Here is a 21,391-nt window from a genome sequence, read left to right as displayed (position 1 = left end):
AACTTCTCAACATAGAATATTAATATCTCTCGTTGATTGGCATTCATACGCGTACTTCACTTCCGGTTTAGAATTCCACACGAGGAGGAGACGTAGCAGAGAAACTGAGAGGCGCGTCGTTTTAAATAACAATTAATAGATACACGATCCGTTCGAAAACGGTTTCAAAAGGAAAGCATTTTTCAGTCTAGTGATCGTTGTCCTACTATGGGGTACACCGTGTAAACGAGACTACAATTCTAATGAAACAAACGTCATATATGTGGGACGAACGCCTCCATGTCACCAAACTTATTAAGCATTTGAGGAGAAGGATTGGTCGGTGGGCCCTGGATAGCTCAATTGGTTAAAGAGCAGTCGCCCGGAAAGCGAAAGATCCGTGGTTCGAGTCCCCCCCCCCCGGTCCAGTCAGTCCAGCGGTCCAGTTTTTTTTCACGAATCTTACATATATTATGTATTGTATATTTTTCAAACGTTTATTTACGTGTTGTAATTGAGAATATTGTTAGTTTATCAAGCGAGAGACACAAAGTCATCGTCGGTCGAAAAGTGCAACGAACGAACGAACGAACGAACGACGAAGATAAAGCCATTAAATGTTTAATTTCAACGATGATTTAATATCAACGATCGAGCGCGAGCAAGAGGAGAAGAGCGTAGGATCGCGAGAGGTCAATTGATCGGGTCGAATCGAATTATCTGGAAGCGTAAGTGCGTGTGTGTGAGCGCAGATTATTAAAGTAATAGGCCGCGCGCACTGAGCTCCAGCAGAATAAGTTCGTTCGAAATTATTCTTGAAACTCGAAGGAGGAGGAGAGCTCCTCTCGATGAGATTAAACCGATATCGATACGTCGTATAAACCGTGATCGAGCACCACAAGTTTCGTCCTTCGCGAGTACCTCGACAAAAGAGGGGTAGAGAAGGAGGAGGATCCTTTCACTCGAATAAACCCGACGAACCCTGAAACAGCAACGCATGCATGAATACCACTATCCAAATTTCGTCACTAAATGCAACCAACTGTTCAAGATAGCGTAGAGAGAGAGAGACGAGAGTCACAGATGAAAATGCTCTTTTGTTAGTGTGTGTGTGTGTGTTAGTTGGTTGTATTGCGCTGTTGCTGTTACCATTACCACTATTATCAATGCTGCAGTTGAGAAAAAAAAAACAAGTAAAAAGAATTCCGAGAGAGCACAAGCGCCATTATTTGCGAGAAACCAAGTTAGCTCTCTGGGTTGGATTCGAGAAAGCGCGCTACTACCGAGATAATTGACACATTTCAAAGGGATGCCGAGTAGGAGGAAATTTAGCATCGCGGAAATCGATAAGATCGTACGACAATTATCCCGAAAAATTTAGAAATCGTACGATCACTTTTAACTTTTAATATAGTAAGGTAGATATATCTCGACGGCGATACGATAACGTCGTTGAGTTAAACTTTATTGATGTCGTTGTATATCTTTTTCTCTCTCTCGCTCTCTCTCTCTCTCGCTCTATCACTGATCTACGATCTACGAGAGGTGTCGACGATGTAGAGAAAATACCAAAGCGACGACTCTCTAGCACAACACACGTCGTCGTCGTCGTCGTCGTCGTTGCAACTCGTGCGCTTACCTTGATATTTATAACGTAACGCGGTAAGCTTTACGAGCGCAACCCGATGGCAGGCAACGTTTAATTCCGTTCTGTGCGATTTTATCGAATAGATTACACGCAATGGAAGTTTTGTAACGCAATTACATCGTGAAAAACGTCAGACCAGTATTATCACCGACGACGTTATCGAACGTTGAAAATTGAGAGAAAACTCTCAAAAAGAAAAGGACAAAATAATGACGATCTTATTACGCGCGCAGGTGCTTCGTAGAATGATTTGAAGTCGGCTAGAGGACTGGTAAGTGGTACCACGTACGTGAGACGAGGGTCATGACCTCGGAGGCCGATCCTCTTACGAGGAGTACTGTTACTGGCATAGTGGCACGCTTAAGTCGACCCCACCGACTGACTCGCTATTCTTGAAAGCATCTGTAACGAATGCTCGGCTTTTATCTCAGCAACTACTGCAACGAGAACGTCTTCAAAGTTTCTCTCTCTCTCTCTCTCTCTCCATCTCTGTCTCTTTCTCTCTAACCCTTACCGCTTAACCTTTGACCCAAGCCAATCGTTACTATCTTATAATTAGACCAATCGACTAGATTATTTGATGAACAAAATCGAAATGATGTTCAAGAGTTGGGCACAGTACGTGACCAATTTTCATGAATTATCGGCGAATGCAGATTTGGTCAGAATCTTTGACGATAATTCGTATACGTTGTTATATCGCGAATCGTTGAGATATCGAAGAATAAAATATCAGAAGGTAGAGAAAGTAGGGTAAAAAAACCGGTCTGCGGTGACCGACTCATATCCGGTGCAAAATTGTTCAAAGAAGACAACGCCCAGCAATCTCTAAATCACTGTATATCAAAATACGGAGTACCACTTACCTAACGAAAGCGAGAAAGAGAGCAGGAGGAGGAGGAGGAGGAGGAGGAGGAGGAAGTGCGAGAATTGCATGATTATTGTGCAACTTTTTCACCAACTTCACAACGACGACGACGACGACGACTACTATCAAGAAAGAGTCGCGAGATACTTATTGTTAGATAAATTATCAACCTTATCCGAAAACCCGTCAAACTAAACAAGAAAGCTTACATAACGAGGCATTTTTTTTTTTCGTTTTTTTTTGCGTTGCTTCGCAAATCTTCGAAATAATAATGCGAAGCCTTGTAAAATTACTACTAAACGGATATGAATCAGAAAAGATGACGATCTTTAAATCGTCCTCGAATGAAAAAGTATTTTCATTCTTTGGTAACGTATTATCTTTTTAGAAATGTTAAGCAGCGTTTATAAGCAAACATTATGAGGGCATATACTTATAGAAAGACAAAGGCACGCGAGAAAGAACTGAAAAAGAAAAAAACATTTAAAGAGCTCGTAAAGTGTGATGATGCGTCCAAGATGATGACACAAAGAATATCGACGGTCACGCACATGTACCTAATATGGGTAGGATGGGGAACATTGCAATGATATGACGCATGTCAAAAGAAGCCTCTCGATACCTCAAGAGCTTTGTTGAGAACTGCAATAATACTGCAATTTTTGCAACTCTCTGTAATCAAGTTCTCGCGCTTGTTTCTTTCTTTCTTGGCTCGTAAAATTGGTGGACTCTTTTCGGGAGAACTCGCGGGAGGAAGGGGGGACTAAGAAATTCTCGTACAACGACCATTATGGGGGTTTTTTTTATCGGTACATCTTCGGACAATAAAAAAAACAGAAAAGGATTCGAAGAGCGTTTCAGCGATGAGTGGCTTCTCTTCCACGTAAGGAAAAAAAGAAAGAAGAAGAAGATAAGCTCTCTCTCTCTCTCTCTCTCCCCTTTTGCGAGAGGAACGTTCGCGTTTTACGGTTATTTTAATGCGATACGCGCGCTGCATACAGCAGCAGATATATCTAAGCTCACAGAACGTTAGCCATACAATTAGTCCGGCTCGCGCTTGCGCTTGCGCTTGCGCGCGCGCGCGCGTAACCGCAATTAACTTAATAATTCCGTTATAATGCACTTATAGGTGCGCACTGGCGCGCCGCATCTCGCGTTCTTACGTGCCACCAACACCACCACAATAAGCGGCCAACGTTCCGGCTAACAATAAGAAGTAATAACGTACCTAGGACGCGTTGGTAAGGAAAATTAACGAAAGTAGCACGTCTACTGGCCGCACCGTCGATCATGGATTTACACGAGAGAGAGAGAGAGAGAGAGAAAAAGAACAACAAAAATTCAACATCCCTACATTTGGCCAAACGTAACATCATACAAAAGTGTATTAATGTCGAAACAATTTGGCGACAGATCAAAATCATGAAAAAAACTAAGTATAAACTCGAAAAAGAGAAAGAAGAAGAAGAAGAAGAAGAAGTGGGGTCACGAGTGCAAAGAGAGAGTTTGTCTCAGCTTGGTTTTTCCCAATGATTCTCGAGACGACGGTGTGTGTATTCTTAGAGTCGAAGGCGGAGACGGAAACGAAAAAAAAAGAACAAAATCCTCAACGATTCGCCGAAAACCTGGACCAAAATGGAATTGGAACGGGCCATAAAATACTTTTAGAAATAAGAAAAAAAGAGAGAGAGAGAGAGAGACAGAGAATGGAGACTACGTATTTATCGTAAATAGTAAGAGTAAATGCTGAGATTACGCATCCCACAGATCTGGTTTGGAGAAGAGAGAGAGAGAGAGTGAGAGAGAACGGGGAGTATTCGAGAATCGATGAAATTAGCGTCGCGGTGGTGGCGGTGGTGGTGGTGATGGTGGCGGAGGTCGTAGTAGAAGAACGTGGTGGCCGTAAGCGAGATGCAAAGGCGCACCTGCAAGCGCGAAGCCAACCGGGACAGGGACGAGTGTCATTGCCCTGTGTGCCGTCTAGTATAGAACGTACAGGAATAGCAGGCTTAGCCATCGGCTTAGACGTTGCACCGCTTCGTACGTCGCCGCCTCTTCTCTTTTCTCTTCCTCTCTTCGCGAAGAGAGAGAGAGAGAAAGAGAAAGAGAGAGAGCCGCAGCTGCGGCGCACTTGCGCCTTCGTGACTTTGCTCTGTACTTTGAGCAACAAAGTTTAAAGCCTCGCCAAAGCGAGATTTATTCAACTCTTCCGACGAGGCTAAGCTAGCTAGCTGCTCGTCGTTAACGACCCCTTCCTTCCTTCCTTCCTTCCTTTTTCTTTTTATCATTTTCTTTAATGCAAAGAACTTGTTCGGTATATCGAATCAGCGCGAATTGCTTCCTCGATGACTAATTAATGGGAGTATCCTGTTCGTTTTCGTCGATTCGATTAGAACTAATCCATGAAAGAGAGAGAGAAGTATAGGTTGTAGTAGACAAGTGCGTACAAGGAAGCTAACTCTCTTTTCCTTATACCTATCTTATCAGCTTCTAATATTAGTGTAAACGCCTGCTTTGCTTCGTCGAATAGCTTCAACTATTGCGATAGAAGATTTACATAAAAAAAAAAAAAAAAAAAAACAAGAAAAAAAGGTTCAATCGATCGATGTAAAAATATGAAAAAAGGTGTCTCGAAGATTCTTCTCTCTTCCTGCATGATCATTCGGAGAGCTTGAATAAGGTGCGCGCACTTGAGATTCGATATTACAGTGATCTGCGCTACCGAGCGCGTTCAAAGTTCTATCGATCAGCGCGATCTACGTGAGTAGATTCGCGTTGCGTTCTTCTTCGTGTGCATTCTCTCTCTCTCTCTCTCTCTCTCTCTCTCTCTCTCTCTCTCTCCTCTCTCTTGAAGGCTGGGCTGCGGTTCGTTCGAGATAAAGATTCCGTGGATTCCAAAAGAATCAAGAAAAAGGGGGAAGGAGAAGGAAGAAGGAAGAAGGAAGAAGAAGAAGAAGAAGAAGAAAAAGATGGGCAACGAAGGGATAACCATAGGCCTTGGCAGCTGCGAACAACCGAATGACATGCTTCTAGTCTCAGATTGCATGCCGCCATAGTGACGAGGAGATTATAATCACGCAGAGATCGACCGACTACGATCTTCTCGTCTCTGCTCTCCTTCCATCTTCCTTCGACCGTTCTCTATAAACCAGTCCCGTATCTACCGATAACATCGCAATAACGAAAACCGAGTTTATCCTCTCTATTAACGCACCCGTTCCGTCTATTCGTCCGTCGTCTGTGTCCGTCGACGAGTTTAAGTCGTCTCATCTTAACGAACCTTTTCGACTCGCGGATAAATCGATCTCGACACGAAAATATGACGTGAAATATTTGAAATAATAAACGAACATGATGACTGAACTGACGACGACGACGACGACGACGACGACGACTTATTATTCGATACTTCTATTGAATTATTTATCTTTTACGTATATATAAATATAGAAAAATAGCAACAATATCTCGCACGTATCGCTAATCGATATTTTTGTTCGGCATGGTTGATAACAAGTGAGTGAGGAAGAAAGAAATACAAAGAGTCTTGAAAAGGAAAGAAAGTTTCGATTTCCGCATTCCAAAGAACACGAGAAAAGAGATCCCGTTGCCGGCGCGTAACTCTCCTTACGGCCCTGACACTGGGATTCATGACTGGCAAAATGAAGGTAAAGAGGAGAGGAGAAAGGGAAGATCGCAAATCGGGGGAAGCGAGATCGTTTCCATGCACGCTATGTAACGATCGATCACCCATCACCACCACGCCAAGCCGCCACGGCGATCCTCCGACGTAGATTATAAGAGATACTACATCCTCCTACCGTACTCTTCCTCCCCACCCCTTCTTCTCCTCTCTCCCTCTTTCTACCTTTCCATTTCCCTTTAGTACTTTTCTTCGAATTAACGCTCTCATCGTTCAGACGTCTATCCAACATCCTCCTTGTCTTGAACGAAAGTAATCCTTTTGGTATTTCGATGACGATGAATCGATTTGGAAGATTCAATTGAAAATGTGTCACGAACGAGATATTATTATAAATCGATGCCTTTTATTTTCTTTTCTTTTGAATCATCGACAAGGGCGAGAGGCGTCGTCATCGATTATTATTTGCGATGCGAGTACGCGATTCGATTTGCAAACTAATCGCGTTGAGAGATATAGGTATAAGGTATACTTACATACATATATGTAATACGCGTATATACCTACCTACCTGCTGAGAGAAATGGAAGGAGAACTAAACTCTACGATCAACTTTTATACGATGGATTCTTTATGAGACGCGATATCCCTCTTCCACTTGGAATATAGGCTGAGCAGTAATATTATATGGGCATCGATACAAGATCGGATCGGTAATCGATAGGACCAGTTCATAGGTAGGTAGGTAGGTAGGTAGGTATGCCAATGAAAACGTTTCGCTCGACGAAGCGAAGTCGTCGTCGTCGTCGTCGTTGTTGCACCGTGGAAAAATCTTTTCGATGCTTCACCGACCCCTGTGTCCATTCAGCCGCGAGATTATGTAATTTCGATGCAAACAACGAATCATTGAAGAACCTTCAAATAATCTTTTTTTTTTTGTATTTACCAAATGCGACCAAGCGAACGAGAACAAAACTCATCAACTTTGACGTATTTAAAGAAGATGAAGAAGAAGAGAAGAGAAAAATACTATTGTAGGTTGGGGCCCGACATTTCTCACCTCGATTATAATAACGTTATTTTTTCCGATAGCAAACTGACAGATAAAATATAACGGAGACTGCAAGAACGCCTATTACCTACGATTTCAACCACGTGATCCACTTTTATCCAATCTGCATATTACATATGCATCTTCCTACGCGCGTTTCTCATTGCGTAAACCATGCGAGAGCTAGCGATCGATTCAAGATATAACAAAATAAAAGAGAGAGAGAGAGAGAGAGAGAGGGAGGATTAGACGCATATCTACATTACGCAATGCACACATATACCTATGCGTGTACGCCAAATATCATCGTTGGTCACGTAACGTAGACAAACATTTAACGCATTTCCTGTCGAAAGAAAAAGACAGAAGGATTCAAATTTATTAATTCTACGTGACTGGAGAGATCAACGCATGAAACCTCTGGTAGAAACTCTTTATACTTTTCTTAAACACCAGTACAAGAAAGTTGGAATATTACGAGACAAGAAACAGAAAAATCGTTATGAAATCTAAGTAAATAATTATCGTACACATTACGCGATCTAATTAATTCCAACAGAAATGATCTACGTGAAATTCTTGAAATATTTCTTCGAGTATATATGCAAGAGAATTACAAAAACAAACAAACAAAAACAAAAAACAACAAAAATAATGATAAAACAACAATAATAATAGGTTGAAACGCGTTGCAAACTCATTTTCATATTACACTGGAACAACAACCCTGCTGTGTGTCTGGACTTTTATCACGATGAAGCGCCTCTACCCGCAAGAAGTCACGACGACCACCGGAAAGTGAGTTGCCGCCTTCACTTTCTCCAATTTGTCATTGCTCGCCGCGAACGATACCGCGATATTAATTAATCTTCCATAACGGCGCAGACAAGCCTTGCCCATACGTCTTCTATATAAGTGGGTAAATACATGCATATAAAGCATCTACTTGTAGAACATTTTCAAGATGTAGGTGGCTGCCCTCCATTCACCGATCACGGATCATCGTTAAGAAAAAAAGGGGGATGCTGTTGCTGTATTATAAACCGGATGACGATGATAAGAAAAGGACTGTTACCGTCGTTGTCGTTGACTTTACTCTCGCAGGTTTCATCGGGTAAAGATAAGATCCGAAACAGGTGGAAAGCAAGCAAGTAAGCAAGCTTTACGTGCTAACATTATTCCGAGAAAAGAAATTTCTTGTCGATCGATTTCAATGATATTTCATTTCGATGAAATTACATCGATAATAAAGTCGACGAAAGAAACGATTTCTCTTAAGCAAAATTTCGAAAAGAAACAACGACACATTTTTTATTTGATTATTGTCATTTTTTTCTTCTTCTTCTTCTTCTTCTTCTTCTTCTTCTTCCATGGTTATAGGTCGGTCGTAACCATGCGAAATTCCAGAATGTAACGAAGACAAATGTAACGAGCGTGTACCACCATTCACGGCGATGCACGTGCACAGTCAAGCACAGCACGGAGGAGATCGCACGTGTATGGTTTTACACGTTGGCGAGTTCACCGAGAGTATATAGATAAGATCGAGGACAGGTGGAAAGTTCTTCGTTTCCACGTGACTCTACGAGCTCTTCTCGTTCTATATAACCAGTCAGTCTCTCTCTCTCTCTCTCTCTCTCTCTCGCGCACGATTTAATGCAAGAATTCGATGAGATATATGAGAAAAGCTAAAACGCACGCGAACATTGCTCAATTCACATTTTCTATCACAAATCTGTAAAAGAGATAGGAAAAAAAGGATCGTTTTTCTCGTTCGTGTACTAGTATATGTACCACTCATTGATGATTTCGGTCAAGCTGGCCGAGGACGGCGTGTCTTGGGAAAAAAAAAAAAAAAAACAAAAAAACAAGTCTTTCCTTTCTTTGGTACATTACGGTACGCAATGTCGTTGTCGTTGTCGTTGTCAAGACTCCAGAGAGGATAGACCATGTGTACTAACGGACAAGTCAAGTGGGAGGTCGAAGAGATAAAAGGAGAGGGAGAGGAGATAGAGTGAATGAATCGAATCAGGAATCGAGACAAATATCAGCGACATGTCTCTCTCTCTATCTCTCTCTCTCTCTCAGTAAAGCAAGGCTTCGTTTTTTCCTTGTATTTCTTTTTTTTTTTTTTTTTTTATCGTACATCGCTCCTCCGCGGCCCACTTTGCGTGGTGTACGCCCGTGTACAAATAAATGCACTCCATACATTATTTATAAATCATTTATACGCCAACTGCAAGGTCAGGATAAGATCTCTGTGAGGGAAACGGGAGTGCACACTGGGAGCAGTTGGGTTGGGCCTTCTCTCGCCATCTAAGGTAATCGACCTATTCGTCCAGCCATCGTGATACGAAATCCTTCAAATTCGAAAGCCTAACCCTGATATCGCGCTTACGAAAAAGGAAAGGAAAATAGATTGATTAAACCGGTCCGATCGCTTTCCCACGCGCTTTATGAATTCTCGTTTGGAATAAATCAACAATTAAATCGAATGATCATCAGAGGGGCTCCTTCTCCGTAAGAAGAAGCGGATTATTCCAAGACGAGTTCTCTCTACTCTCGAGCTTGCTCTTCTCTCTCTCTCTCTCTCTCTTTCTCGCAAGTCTTTAAGAGTTTATTCTTAATGCTACGTGAACCCATCGCGCCTTCGAGTAATTCCTGACATAATAAAGTAACTACATAGCCTGGTGTGGCTTTCCTCCTCGATGATTCACACCGTACATATATTTAAAACACGACGAGGAGAAAATGATAGAGGGAATCGAGAGAACGAGAGGAAGAGAGAGAGAGAAAGAGAGAAAAAAAGAGAGAATAGCGAACGGCTGGCTGGCTGGCCGATGCCCATCGAAGAAACAAGATCTGGTACTATGTTATGCCCGCTCGATTACAGATAATCATCCTCTGCGCTTCGATCGAACTTCATCGACCTATAAATCGGCATTCCAGGCACGCTTATAGTAGCAATGATTTCTACCCCCGATGAGTTATCCAATCGTAGCAAGTATTAATGTACGACTTATTCAGTTAAATTCGCTTGACAACACCATATAGAAAATTGGCGCCGTGACTAAAATCCTTCTTTTTAAAATATGCTGATCCAAATTAAGGAAAACCTTAATATAGACCTTAACACTTTCACAATCGCACGTTTGCGCAGTGAAACGTCGCCAGTGGCTGGCAATATTTTGGAAGAAACACTTTGCCGTCCGCACAATTTGTAAACATTTCTTAGGTTGAAAAAACTTTACGCAAATTCATGAAACAATTAACATTATTATTATGAATTAGTAACCCTGACGCAACCCTAACACCTTCCTGTACGCCGGCACCAACCTTCGCAGATGTTCGTGGGAGTCACCGGCAAATAACGACTGGCCTGCCTATGGCACCACATTGGTGTCAGCGGTTGTGAAAGTGTTAAGATATGCCTAACGATATCTATTAATTAAAGAACGGAAATGTAGTAAAAGAGTAAATCTGGTGGTGCCGTTATTATCATTCCAGTTGGAGTCACCCCCGGGCCCGACCGCCCGCCCGCCCGCCGTCTATGTGTCCATTCGCTGAGTAATATCTCATAACGTGGCCGACCTGCGTTTAGCCTATCACGAAGTGGATGTCCTTGCCGTGACCGTGAAGCTAATTGCCGGTGGTCAACAGGAGGACGAACGACCGAGAGTAGTGGATAAATGATCGTGGTGACGAAGATAAAGACCAAAGAACAACACAACGAAACAACTCATCGATCTTTGCCAATCGCCTTTTTATCTTTCTCTCAATGTTCCTTTTCTCTCTTTCTCTATCTCTCTCTCTCTCTCTCTCTCTCTCTCGTTTTCCTTTTTATTTTTCCAAGAAATCCACACAAAAGATAAGAAAGGATTTTCTTCTTATCCTAGAGGACAGGGGATAAAAAGTGTACAGGCTGAAAATTCCACTCATTTTACGAGCGCTCCCAAGTTTTATGCCGATCCCAGATCGTCGAGATTGCAGATAACGCGCTATCTCATCGGGCGAAGTCGAATGAAAATAAAAGAAAAAGAGAAAAAGAGAAAAAAAGAAGAAGATGAAGAAGAAGGAGGAGGAGCTTAGGAGCTTGTCAAGGGGGAAAGATCGGTCGAGTTACTCGCGCCACGGTCATCTTCCTTCGAAGAGACTAGTACGCGGAAACCGTCTCGGAACCAGATTTTCTCGTTAAGAGTTAACTCCGTTAAGGTAAAACCCGGACGATAGAGTTCGTTCATTCATGTTACAGACCTATAGAATATTCCTGGAACTAACCGAGAATCCTATGAGGAAAAACAACTCTCTCTCTCTCTCTCTCTCTCTCTCCCTTCAAATTTATCATCGAAATAACGTAACGCAAAAGCGCGCGATATATTTATTTATGGAAAGCTTCGTGCAATTTCTGAGGTAAGAATAAATAATACTTCGAAGGTGTACTTGTGCTTGCTTGCTTGCTTGTCTCCCTTTCTAATGAAACGCGCGTTCTTGCGCGTAGGAATGAAATAATCCATTCGACGCACGCGCGATGCCTAAACTCATAAAAGTATTTTGGTCGATCGGTAAGAAGAAGTTGTAAAATGCTATGATGGCACAGACGACGACGACGACGACGATGGCAAGGGTGATGATGACCACTACGATAGATTCTCGAGAGTCGTGTTCGTTTTCCGCCGACGACGTTTTCAATGAAATCCTTATAAAGATAAGAGAAGCGTGCGCATGCTCTGTTCGTCTTCTATGGCAGGAAAGCAGCAACAGCAACAGCAACAGCAACAGCAGCAAGGAAGGTAACAGCAGCAAGGAAGGTAGCAAGAAAGGCGCAAGGAAAAAGCTTCGATTCGAAGGAAAGAAGTGGCCTTCCTTCCCACTCTCCTTTCGCAGTATATCTCTCTATCTAACCAAGTATCTCGCTCATTCGGTCGTTCTTCGGTCGTTCTTCTTCAACTTCCCAGACTCGATTAATCGCTGGAGGGCGATCTATCCGGGATAGACCGTAAAGCGGGCCACCACCGACGGTGCGCGGGTTAGGCTCGCTCCTCGACTCCCATTCACTAGTAACTCTCTGGGCATACAGGACGTTTCATTTAGCCTTTACCCGCTTCTTAACGATCAAACCGATCTCCTCTTTTCTTTCGCCTCCATATACCGTATACCGTTACAACTGGATGCTCGCGCTCTTAAAGATTTTTTACCTTTTTGTAACGGCACGTTTAAGAAGCGCGCAGAACAACTCGCCTCTCGTCCTGACTTTTGCAATCAGGTGATATACTAGTTTCACTGCTTTCGCCAACTCGAATTAAAAAGTCAAACATAAAAGAAAAGAAAATAATAGTAGTAGGTAATTCGTTCGCTTTAATGAAACATCGGTGGTAACGTCATTGCGTAGTAATCGCGAAGAGGTGGTTGTTATCGAAGATAACACACACAACACGTTTCTACGCGATATATTAAAATACATATATTATTCTTCTTTAGTAAGTAACGAATAATTTCAAGGAAACATTATAATAAGCTGAATGGGTCAGAAAAGCGAGAAAGAAATATCAAGATCAACGAAGAGATATGTCGTCGTCGTCGTCGTCGTCGTCGTCGTCATCGTCGTCGTCGTCGTTGTCGTACATACACACAGCGCCGAACATAACAGTATCTCGCTTATGGCATACACTACGGAGTAGTAAGCAAAGTAAATATGCGGCCAAGAGAGAGAGCGAGAGAGGGAGAGGGGAAAAAGAAAAAGAGAAAGAGAAAGATGACGACACAACGAATAAACATGTTAAACACGGTAACGTTCGCCGTTCGAAAAAGGAAAGAGAACAAAAATCTTGACGTCTCTAGCGTAGTAAGCATTTTTGAAGGGCAGGTGGCAAAATTTCTTCTTTCGTGTCGTCGTCGTCGTCGTCGTCGTAAGAACGGAAACCGAAATTCTTCGACTCTCGCTCATCATCTTCTTCGAATGCCAAACGAGTGCGACCAACCAAGGTAGAGACGATGACGATGGAAGAATTTTGTTCATCGCGAACGTGCTCGTTTTTTCAAAGAAATCTTATCTTTCCATTCGTCTCTCGGTGTTCAATTTTATCGCGTTTGCCAACTGCAAAAGTATCAACGAATGAAAAAAAAAATAAATAATTATAAAATTTGCAAAAAAAAAAAAAAATGTTAAATGATACACGAATTTCTCAATAAATGTTTTAACTAACTACTTGATTAGAAAACAACTGTAGAATTGGACTCGCTTGAAAATGTCTTTGGTCATTGGTAAGCTGGTCGTCGTTTTGATATAACCGTTAAAGTTGGACAAACTATACATACTACGTATGCATAAACCAAACGATATAAATAAGCTCCGTCGCTTTTATAACGGGCACACGTTTTTGACTTGTCCGTACGCGTATAGTTCGTAAAAAGCACGTTTTACGGCTTCCTTAAGATCGTCCATCGACAGGAGATATCCCCCGTGTACGAGAGCAACAGCCAAATATTCTCGTAATTAGTACTAAAGGAGAAAAGCAATTGAGACAAGCGTATTTCGCTTTATATGTACCCTATACACCATTCGAAAAACCTTACTACGTGCGGTGTATATGAAAATATGCGGTTATATGCGATCATCGTAACGATTGCAGAGCTTAATGCGAATTGCGGAATTTCTTACAATAATAAAAATAACAAGTAAGAGAGAGAGAGAGAGAGAGAGAAAGAGAGAGAAACATTGGTGACCTATACAAGTCCATTCTTAATTTCATAAAAAGCCAATCATATGGATGGATTGAAAGTAGGTAGGAGAATGTACTTTTTAATGATAAAGAAAAGGTTGGACAAAATTGCAAGAGCATTTGAAATTTAGAAAATTGTATTCGCAATTTGACTGATCATTTTAGTCTCTCTCTCTTTCAATGTTGTTATGAGAAGAGAAAGAGGACCGTACACACACACACACACACGCATTCTCTCTCTCTCTCTCTCTCTCTTTCTCACGCAAATTACTGCGTTCCTTCGAAAGTCGACGAAGCAACGGCTCTCGGACAGGCAGTTATAAAGGGTGCTGGAAGAAGGCGATTGGAATGCACTGAGAGAAAGAGAGAGAGAAAGAGAGAACAGGTCGCAAGGCTGCCAGCATTCCGAAATTTGCAAACGAGTATAAGAAAGGAGAAACGCGTGCCTTCTACATAGTAGTATTTCGATTTGACTCCTTTTTTCTAAATAAGTCGAGATTACTTGGGACAAAAAAAGCTCCCAACTTAATCTCCTTTTTTTCATTTTTTTTTTTTTTTTTTTTTTTAATTTTTTTCTTTCTCCGTGGAATAAAAAAAACCATACACAAAGAGAGAGACAGAGAGAGAAATCTTATTTTTACTTATTTTTGATCGATCAAATTCATACTGTGTGTAGAGTCGGAGATAAGAGAATGCGTACACAACCTCTTATCTGTACTCATCGAGATTTTTGTTCTTTTTTTTCTTTTTTTTTCGTTGAATCCGTATAAATATACGAGATAAGAGGACGAGGAGCGTGATGCGTCACGGCGAGAGAAGGAAACATTGATTCGAAAGGTATATATGTAAAAGTTACGATGCCAAGGCCGCGAGAACGTCGATAACAATCGAAAAGGATTCGCGTTGTTCTTAAAAAAAAAAAATGGTACTCACATATTAACGCCATGACACCGCATCAAAAATTCCGCTAATGCGCCAATAAAGAGCAACCTTGTTGTTTGCACACAGCAATCGTCAGGGTTTCGTCAGGGTTGCGTCAGGATTATGGCGACAGCATCAAGTGAAAGAAAATAATAATAGAGACTATTTTGAATCTATGTTAAATTTTATATCGGCCTATTTTCCACCGAAATCCAATTGTGACTACTTTTTATAAATCAAATCTTTTCAATTTTAAAACGATTTTTGATTTTAAATAAAGTCTTTTTATTCTATGATTTAATGCAACAATTTAAAGTGATAGGATTGGTGTATTAGCGTAATTTTGCTGTGGGTGGCGTTAATACGTAAATATGTACCAAAAAGATACAAATAAAACAGAAGAAAGAGAGTAGCATTTAAAAAAATCTATATCGTGTAGAAAAATAAACCTTGTTTATCAATAGAATAACAAATGAACAATTCTTTCAATGATGACGCATCTTCATATAAAAGAAAAAACGCATCGTAATAGAAGGAAACATGCAATTAATGCTTTCCCTCGAACGAAGGAATGACGGACGGACGGACAGACGAACTGACGGATCGATCCATCGATCGATCGATCGAGTTTACTCCTCTGAGACATGCTCCGAAGGTAACAGCAGCAACAGATCGAATGAAAAAGTATGAATTACGTAACGCAGCAATGATCCCTACGAGACATACCTCTCTCTCTCCCTCCCTCCATCTTTCCTACTCCTTCCGCTCCTTCCGTTGTTCCTCACCGACCGTGCCGTGGAATTCAACGGTGAAGAAGAAAAAAAGAAAAAGAAGAGAAGAGATGAGATGAGAAGGGAAAGGAAGAAAAAGAAGAAGAAGAAGAAGAAAAAGTCAAGGGAGACGTCTCGAGGCGCGTCGAGTTGAGCATGTACGCAAGAAAGATGGAGGAGGGTAGCAGAATGAAAGGGAGAAACAGAGAAAGAAAGAAAGAAAGAGAGAGAGAGAGAGAGAGGACACACAGAGCACGCAAGAAAGAAAGAAAAGGATATACGATGAGGATGAGGAGAGAAAGAGGAGAAGCGGCAGGGGGAGGGAGGGAGGGAGGGAGAGAGAGATAAAGATAGAGTCCATCAAGGAAAACTCACCCTATTGCATTCCAGAGCCTCCGCACTGTGCTCCTCTTTCTGTTTGAAGCAGCTGCTGCACTTGCTCTTGTTGAATATGTTTGGTGCGAACTTCCTGCACTCGGCGCCGGTAGGACGCACGACGGCCCCCGTGCCGCTCGACATCGCGATACACTCACGCGAGTCAAAGATTATCGACGAAGACGACGATTATTATCGGCCGATATAAACAGCAACACTAATAACGGTAACAATAACCACGACGACATTATTCCATCGACTCCCTTCTCTTTTCAAAGTTTCTTTCACTTATTATTTTCTTCGATTTATCACCTCTGTTATACTATCCTTCCAGTGATCGTCTTAACAGCGACAAATTCACGTTTCTTCCCTCCTCCTCCCCCCTCCCTCCCTACCCTTCACTCGAGAGTATCACCGCCGAACTTACGTTTCTAATCACTTTGGCGCTTCTTGAAATCCCAACCACTGTGTCTCGCTTCGAAAATAATCACCTTTCAAAACAAGAGATATGTTGATATTCTTGAGATAAAGGTAAGAGCAGACGAAATGCACGTTTTCTTCTGACACGCGCACGCGCGTGTATTTGATCACGTAGTAAACTCTCAGCTGTGTGATCGAACGATTCGACGATGATTCGTAGTTGTGTTGGATTCTTTCTTTATTCTTCTCTCTCTCTCTCTCTCTCTCTCTTTTCCTCTTCTTATTCTTAATCTTCTCTGCTTTCTTCTCTCTCTTTCTCGACGTCGCGGGAAACGCGCATCGTCGCACGAGCACGCGCGTTCTCGCGCGTTCACGAGGTCGTCATTGACTCGCGCACTGACGAACACGCACTAAACGCGATGCAACGAAACGAGCGCTAGACTCCTCTAAGGTCGACGCGGTACTGACTCTATCCCCCACTCTTTCTTACCTTCCGGCATAGAAAGAAAGAGAAAGAGAGTGGGAGTGGGAGTGGGAGAGGGAGAGAGAGATCAAACCAAACCCCCTCTCCTGCCCTTTTCACTCTTTCACCGCCGCACCCGTCACTTGAGAATCTCCGGTCTAACAATAAGCCGCGAAAGCACGTGGACGATAGAATGAAATCACGGGGAAGCCTCCCCTCTCTCTTTCCCACTTAAACGCTCTCTCTTTCTCCCCCTCTCCCACGTTCTTGCAGTGTGTTTCACTCGAGGCACCAGAGAAAAACAAAAGGTGCAAGTACAAAATTGGAATCGAGAATTACATGCAAAAGACGCATAAATACGCCCCTTTGCGATTCTTTCAGAGCCCAGTGGCGCTGCTACTTTGTAAGAATCTAGCAATAAGTACGACGACGACGCCGGCGACGTCGACGACGATTAACACAAAATTGAGCACGAAGACGAGCACGACGACGATGCTCGGACAAAGCTATGACACACCGTTCGATAATATCCATGACAGAACGAAACTCGCGCTTACATCCATCCGCAAACCGTGCTACCGTACAGTTTTCTTATAATCCAAGCGCTACCGCACACCATTTCCAATCGTTTCCTGAGCTATCGTTCCATCTTCGTAAACTGATTGGTCGCTAACTTTACCAACGCGCATCCGCCATATTTCCTTAACATACATACGCCTTTTCCTATTGGCTGATCTCCGATACGATGTAAACTTATGATTTTTTTTTTATCGATTCTTTTTCCAATAATATCATTTTACAAACAACATGATTTTATTTAATCAAATCAAATGTTGTTAATGAAGTAATATCGACAATAAAAAATTGCTGATTTTTCGAATTAATTTTCATTGACCTCGAATATACTTGCGAAATTCGTCAAAGTTATATTTTCTACACGAACATCTCTCGTTAATCAGATTCTTTGATTATATGCATTTTTAAATATTCGATAATATTTAATGATATACAAATTATGTAATCTGAAAGCAATATTCTAAAATTATCATCACTGCGCGTGTACGTTCGTCATCGATTGTGTAAAATACACCGCGTACGATGATAATTAAATATTTGTATTACATCAATCAACGATTGTTCCAATTATTTGTAATACAAAAATAATAAGTAAAGAATAAGCAATAAAAAAACAACCTGCAACTATTTATTATGTTTTTTATTCCCGCTACTATTGAATCGAATATAACGCGACATCTTTTGAAGCAGCAAAATGATAAGTCAGAAAACGTAAATGGCGGGAACTATTAAACGTTCATATTTTCATATATTTTATCATCTGATAAAATATCAATAATATTATTAAGACATTTATTTCAAATTAATTTCATTCTATAATTAAAATAAAATAATATATATATATATATTATTATTATATTATTTGATAATAGTTTAACAAAGATATTATATTTAACAAATATGTTTTACTACTACTAAAAGCAATATTTAAGTTTAACTAAACTACTTGAGTCAAACTCATATAGGAAAGAATCAGCTGATTTACACATCCGGTTCTATATTCATAAATTTGTTTCGAGTTTAGAACGACTGTTGTTCCATCGTCCATAAGATTGCTTGTAAAGATGGTAGATAAAGCCGTTGACAGGTTCGTAGCATTAATTAATTGCAATTTTTTATATAAAATTTTATATTTAATAGTTCCGACAATGGTTATATAAAATATTACTATTATATCATATAAGTTAATATTATAATAGCTAACCTCAAATGTTATACTTTAAGCATAACAAATTAACCTTTTTCTTTTCTCTGTTAATATTTGTAAATATTTCATTATAAAGAATATTTGTTCTCTAATATAAAAGCGTTAATACAATGTTATATTTAAAAGTTATTATAAATCGCTTAATGATTAATATTTATGCATATTTATCATTTTTTTTTTTCTTATAGTCTAAACATTGTTACTTTGAATTTCAACATTTGTTGTATAAATTAGCCTATAAAACAATGGTATTACAATATATTTTAATATTATAAAAATACATTGTACATTTATTAGAAATATATATATATACAAATATTTTATTCAAACAAACTCTTAATCTAATTAAATTCAATCAGACCTCTTACATAACATGCAAAAGAAACAAATGGAGAAAAGAAAATGATAATTGTAATAAGTGATCTACTTTTAAATGTCACACATGAGATATCAATGTTTAACGAGTATTCTTACAAATCAAAGGTTTAGAATTATATGACTTTATCTGCAACTATGTTGTAAAACAATGTTATTAGAAGGTACATCTTATATGTCTATATAGTATATATGATAAATATACATTTATAGATTTTCTAATTTATTGTTATTAAATGTTCATTTAATTTGTGCATATCGAAACTTATGAGAAAATAACCTTAGTTATTGGTTTTATTTTCAAATTGTAATATTTAATTGTATGTTTACAGGGATGATAATTCAAAAGTTGCAATTATTAGAGAAGTATACGATAGTGAAAATGCTCACGAAACTTTTGAATACGAGTTAGAAAGAGCTCTAGAATCAGAATGTACTTTAATTATTATCGAACCATCCAAATTAGGAGATGAAACTTCTAGGTGGATAACAGTAGGAAATTGTCTTCATAAAACTGCAACGCTTTCTGGCTTAACGGCCATCACAACAGGTTTATTAATGTTCTTATATTATAACTGTAAATCATAAATCGTATTATTTAATAATCGATTGCTAACATTTTTAGGTCTTATATGGGGTGATCGACCATATATTTGTGGCACATTAGGTTTTGTATCACTTATAACCTGTGGACTGTATACATTATCTTGGCAATTTGATCCATGTTGTCAATATCAAGTAGAAACTGACACGAGTAAGCTACCACATATGGAAGTGTTAGCTATCTTAGGTCCCTCATCGCCAACGTTCCTTGTGAGAAAGGACGATACAAGGAGACGAATTCTTCATGCGAGTGTTACTCTTGCAGCAATTAGTATTAGCGCATGGAGAATTTATCAAGCTTTTAAATGAAGTTTTTAATTGTTGAAAATGAATGATATCTTGTTTTTAAATTGAAAAACAACAATAACATAAAAGGCCGTGCAATACATCATCCACAATAGAACAAACAGCAAGGGCCTAGGCATAGGATTCTTTATATTAGAAGAAATACAGAATCACATTCGCTTTACAGTGAAGACTTTGTACCACGTCAAAAGTGTATCTTCTGCATCTGACTACTGCATTTAGCTCCGGACATAATCTTCAGAGTTTATAGGTGTTTTTACTCTGTGATCCGTAATTTACCGATTTAACTATAATCATTTATTTTTTTTCTGTCACAAATGAATTTAAAAAAAAAAAAAAAAAAAATATTCCTAATGAACTAAAAAAAAAAAAAAAAAGTAAAATATGTGTTCTCTTTAAAAATATACAAAATTACAACTTTAAATAACGACAAGTTATAAATATAGCATTGTGTATTTTTAGATTGTAAATAATATAGGTAGATTGCACAGAACGCGAGAATAATAAAAAAAAAAAAAAAAAAAAAAAAAACAAGAAAGGCAACTATTCCGAAAGTTTTTCATTTTATAAAATTAACCAGAATTCAAACGAACATTTGTATTTCTGTGCATAATAATTGTAAATGATAGTGGTATTCTATATTCTCCAAATGTTTCAATAATATAATATAATATTTTATGGATCACATATATTGTGTTTTCAGTAAATAATGTTTTTTTTTTTTTTTTTCAATGAAAATTTGAAACAACAAATTTTGGGTAAATAAACTTTTACTCAAAAAAAAAAAAAAAAAAAAAAAAAAGGCATACCAAGCTTCATAATTTAGTCCCATAAAAATAGCATTACAACATTCCTGTAATAAATGATAAAGAATTTTACGAAAAGTTCTTCTACCTAACATAAAACATTTTTATTTTGTGAAGCTTGTAAGAAACGAATTACTTCTTTCTATTTTGTATTTCAACATTAGGCCTCTTACTTAAAACTAAAATCTGAATTACTTAGGTATTTCAAAATAAAATATACCTAATAAGATATATATATAAACATAATAATTATAAATCCCCATGAATATTAATTCGTATACCTTTATGGCCAAGTATTCTGGTGTTCTAACATTCCAATTAACACAAAGTATCTAAAAAAAAAAAAAAAAGAAAACCCTGATCTCTCTTAAAACATGACATTAGATATATTCATTTTCTTTTTTTAAAAAATAATTTAACCAAAAATTTCGAATTTCATGACAAACAAAACTCTAATCGATGTTAGATATAACAGGCTGACACCTGTTATAATTTTATTATAAACAATTTTTGTTCACGTTATTATATGAACAAAACCTTCTTTTTTTTTTCTTTTTTTTTTTTTTTATATCAAAATACAAAAACAAAATTCTGTCTTCTGAAACAAGAGAAATTTATATAATATAGTGTCAAACAAATATTAAATCGCGAACAGTAAAAA

At 39.2% G+C, this 21,391-nt stretch overlaps 2 protein-coding genes across 2 annotated transcripts in view; one reads left to right on the top strand and one right to left on the bottom strand.

Moving 5' to 3' along the window:
* Window positions 1-17,533, bottom strand: part of osp (myosin phosphatase Rho interacting protein outspread) — a 69,478-nt gene extending 51,945 nt beyond the window's left edge. The window contains 1 exon segment of the mRNA XM_015317370.2: window positions 15,975-17,533. Within this exon segment, the coding sequence (XP_015172856.2) occupies window positions 15,975-16,118 (144 nt within the window). The 5' untranslated portion in view covers window positions 16,119-17,533.
* An 864-nt stretch (window positions 17,534-18,397) lies between these two features.
* On the top strand, window positions 18,398-20,462 carry Pmi (Transmembrane protein Pmi). Its single transcript, XM_015317533.2, has 3 exons — window positions 18,398-18,520; window positions 19,348-19,565; window positions 19,641-20,462. The coding sequence occupies exons 1-3, from the start codon at window positions 18,498-18,500 to the stop codon at window positions 19,925-19,927; spliced, it is 528 nt and encodes a 175-aa protein (XP_015173019.1). The 5' UTR covers window positions 18,398-18,497; the 3' UTR covers window positions 19,928-20,462.
* The last annotated feature ends 929 nt before the right edge of the window (window positions 20,463-21,391 follow it).

This window comes from Polistes dominula, unplaced genomic scaffold (genome assembly GCF_049000335.1).
Source record: "Polistes dominula isolate Pdom_NZ unplaced genomic scaffold, Pdom_raw_medaka contig_33, whole genome shotgun sequence".
NCBI classification, from domain to species: Eukaryota; Metazoa; Arthropoda; class Insecta; order Hymenoptera; family Vespidae; genus Polistes; species Polistes dominula.
Note: the sequence above shows the minus strand (reverse complement) of the source record. Positions and strands in the feature narration are given on the sequence as shown.

Excerpts from the sequence above, each read along its gene's own strand:
- Pmi (XM_015317533.2), top strand. The coding sequence starts at position 18,498 with ATGGTAGATAAAGCCGTTGACAG. Across the intron at positions 18,521-19,347 it reads GTAGATAAAGCCGTTGACAG|GGATGATAATTCAAAAGTTG; the intron begins GTTCGTAGCATT and ends GTATGTTTACAG. Across the intron at positions 19,566-19,640 it reads CTTAACGGCCATCACAACAG|GTCTTATATGGGGTGATCGA; the intron begins GTTTATTAATGT and ends TAACATTTTTAG.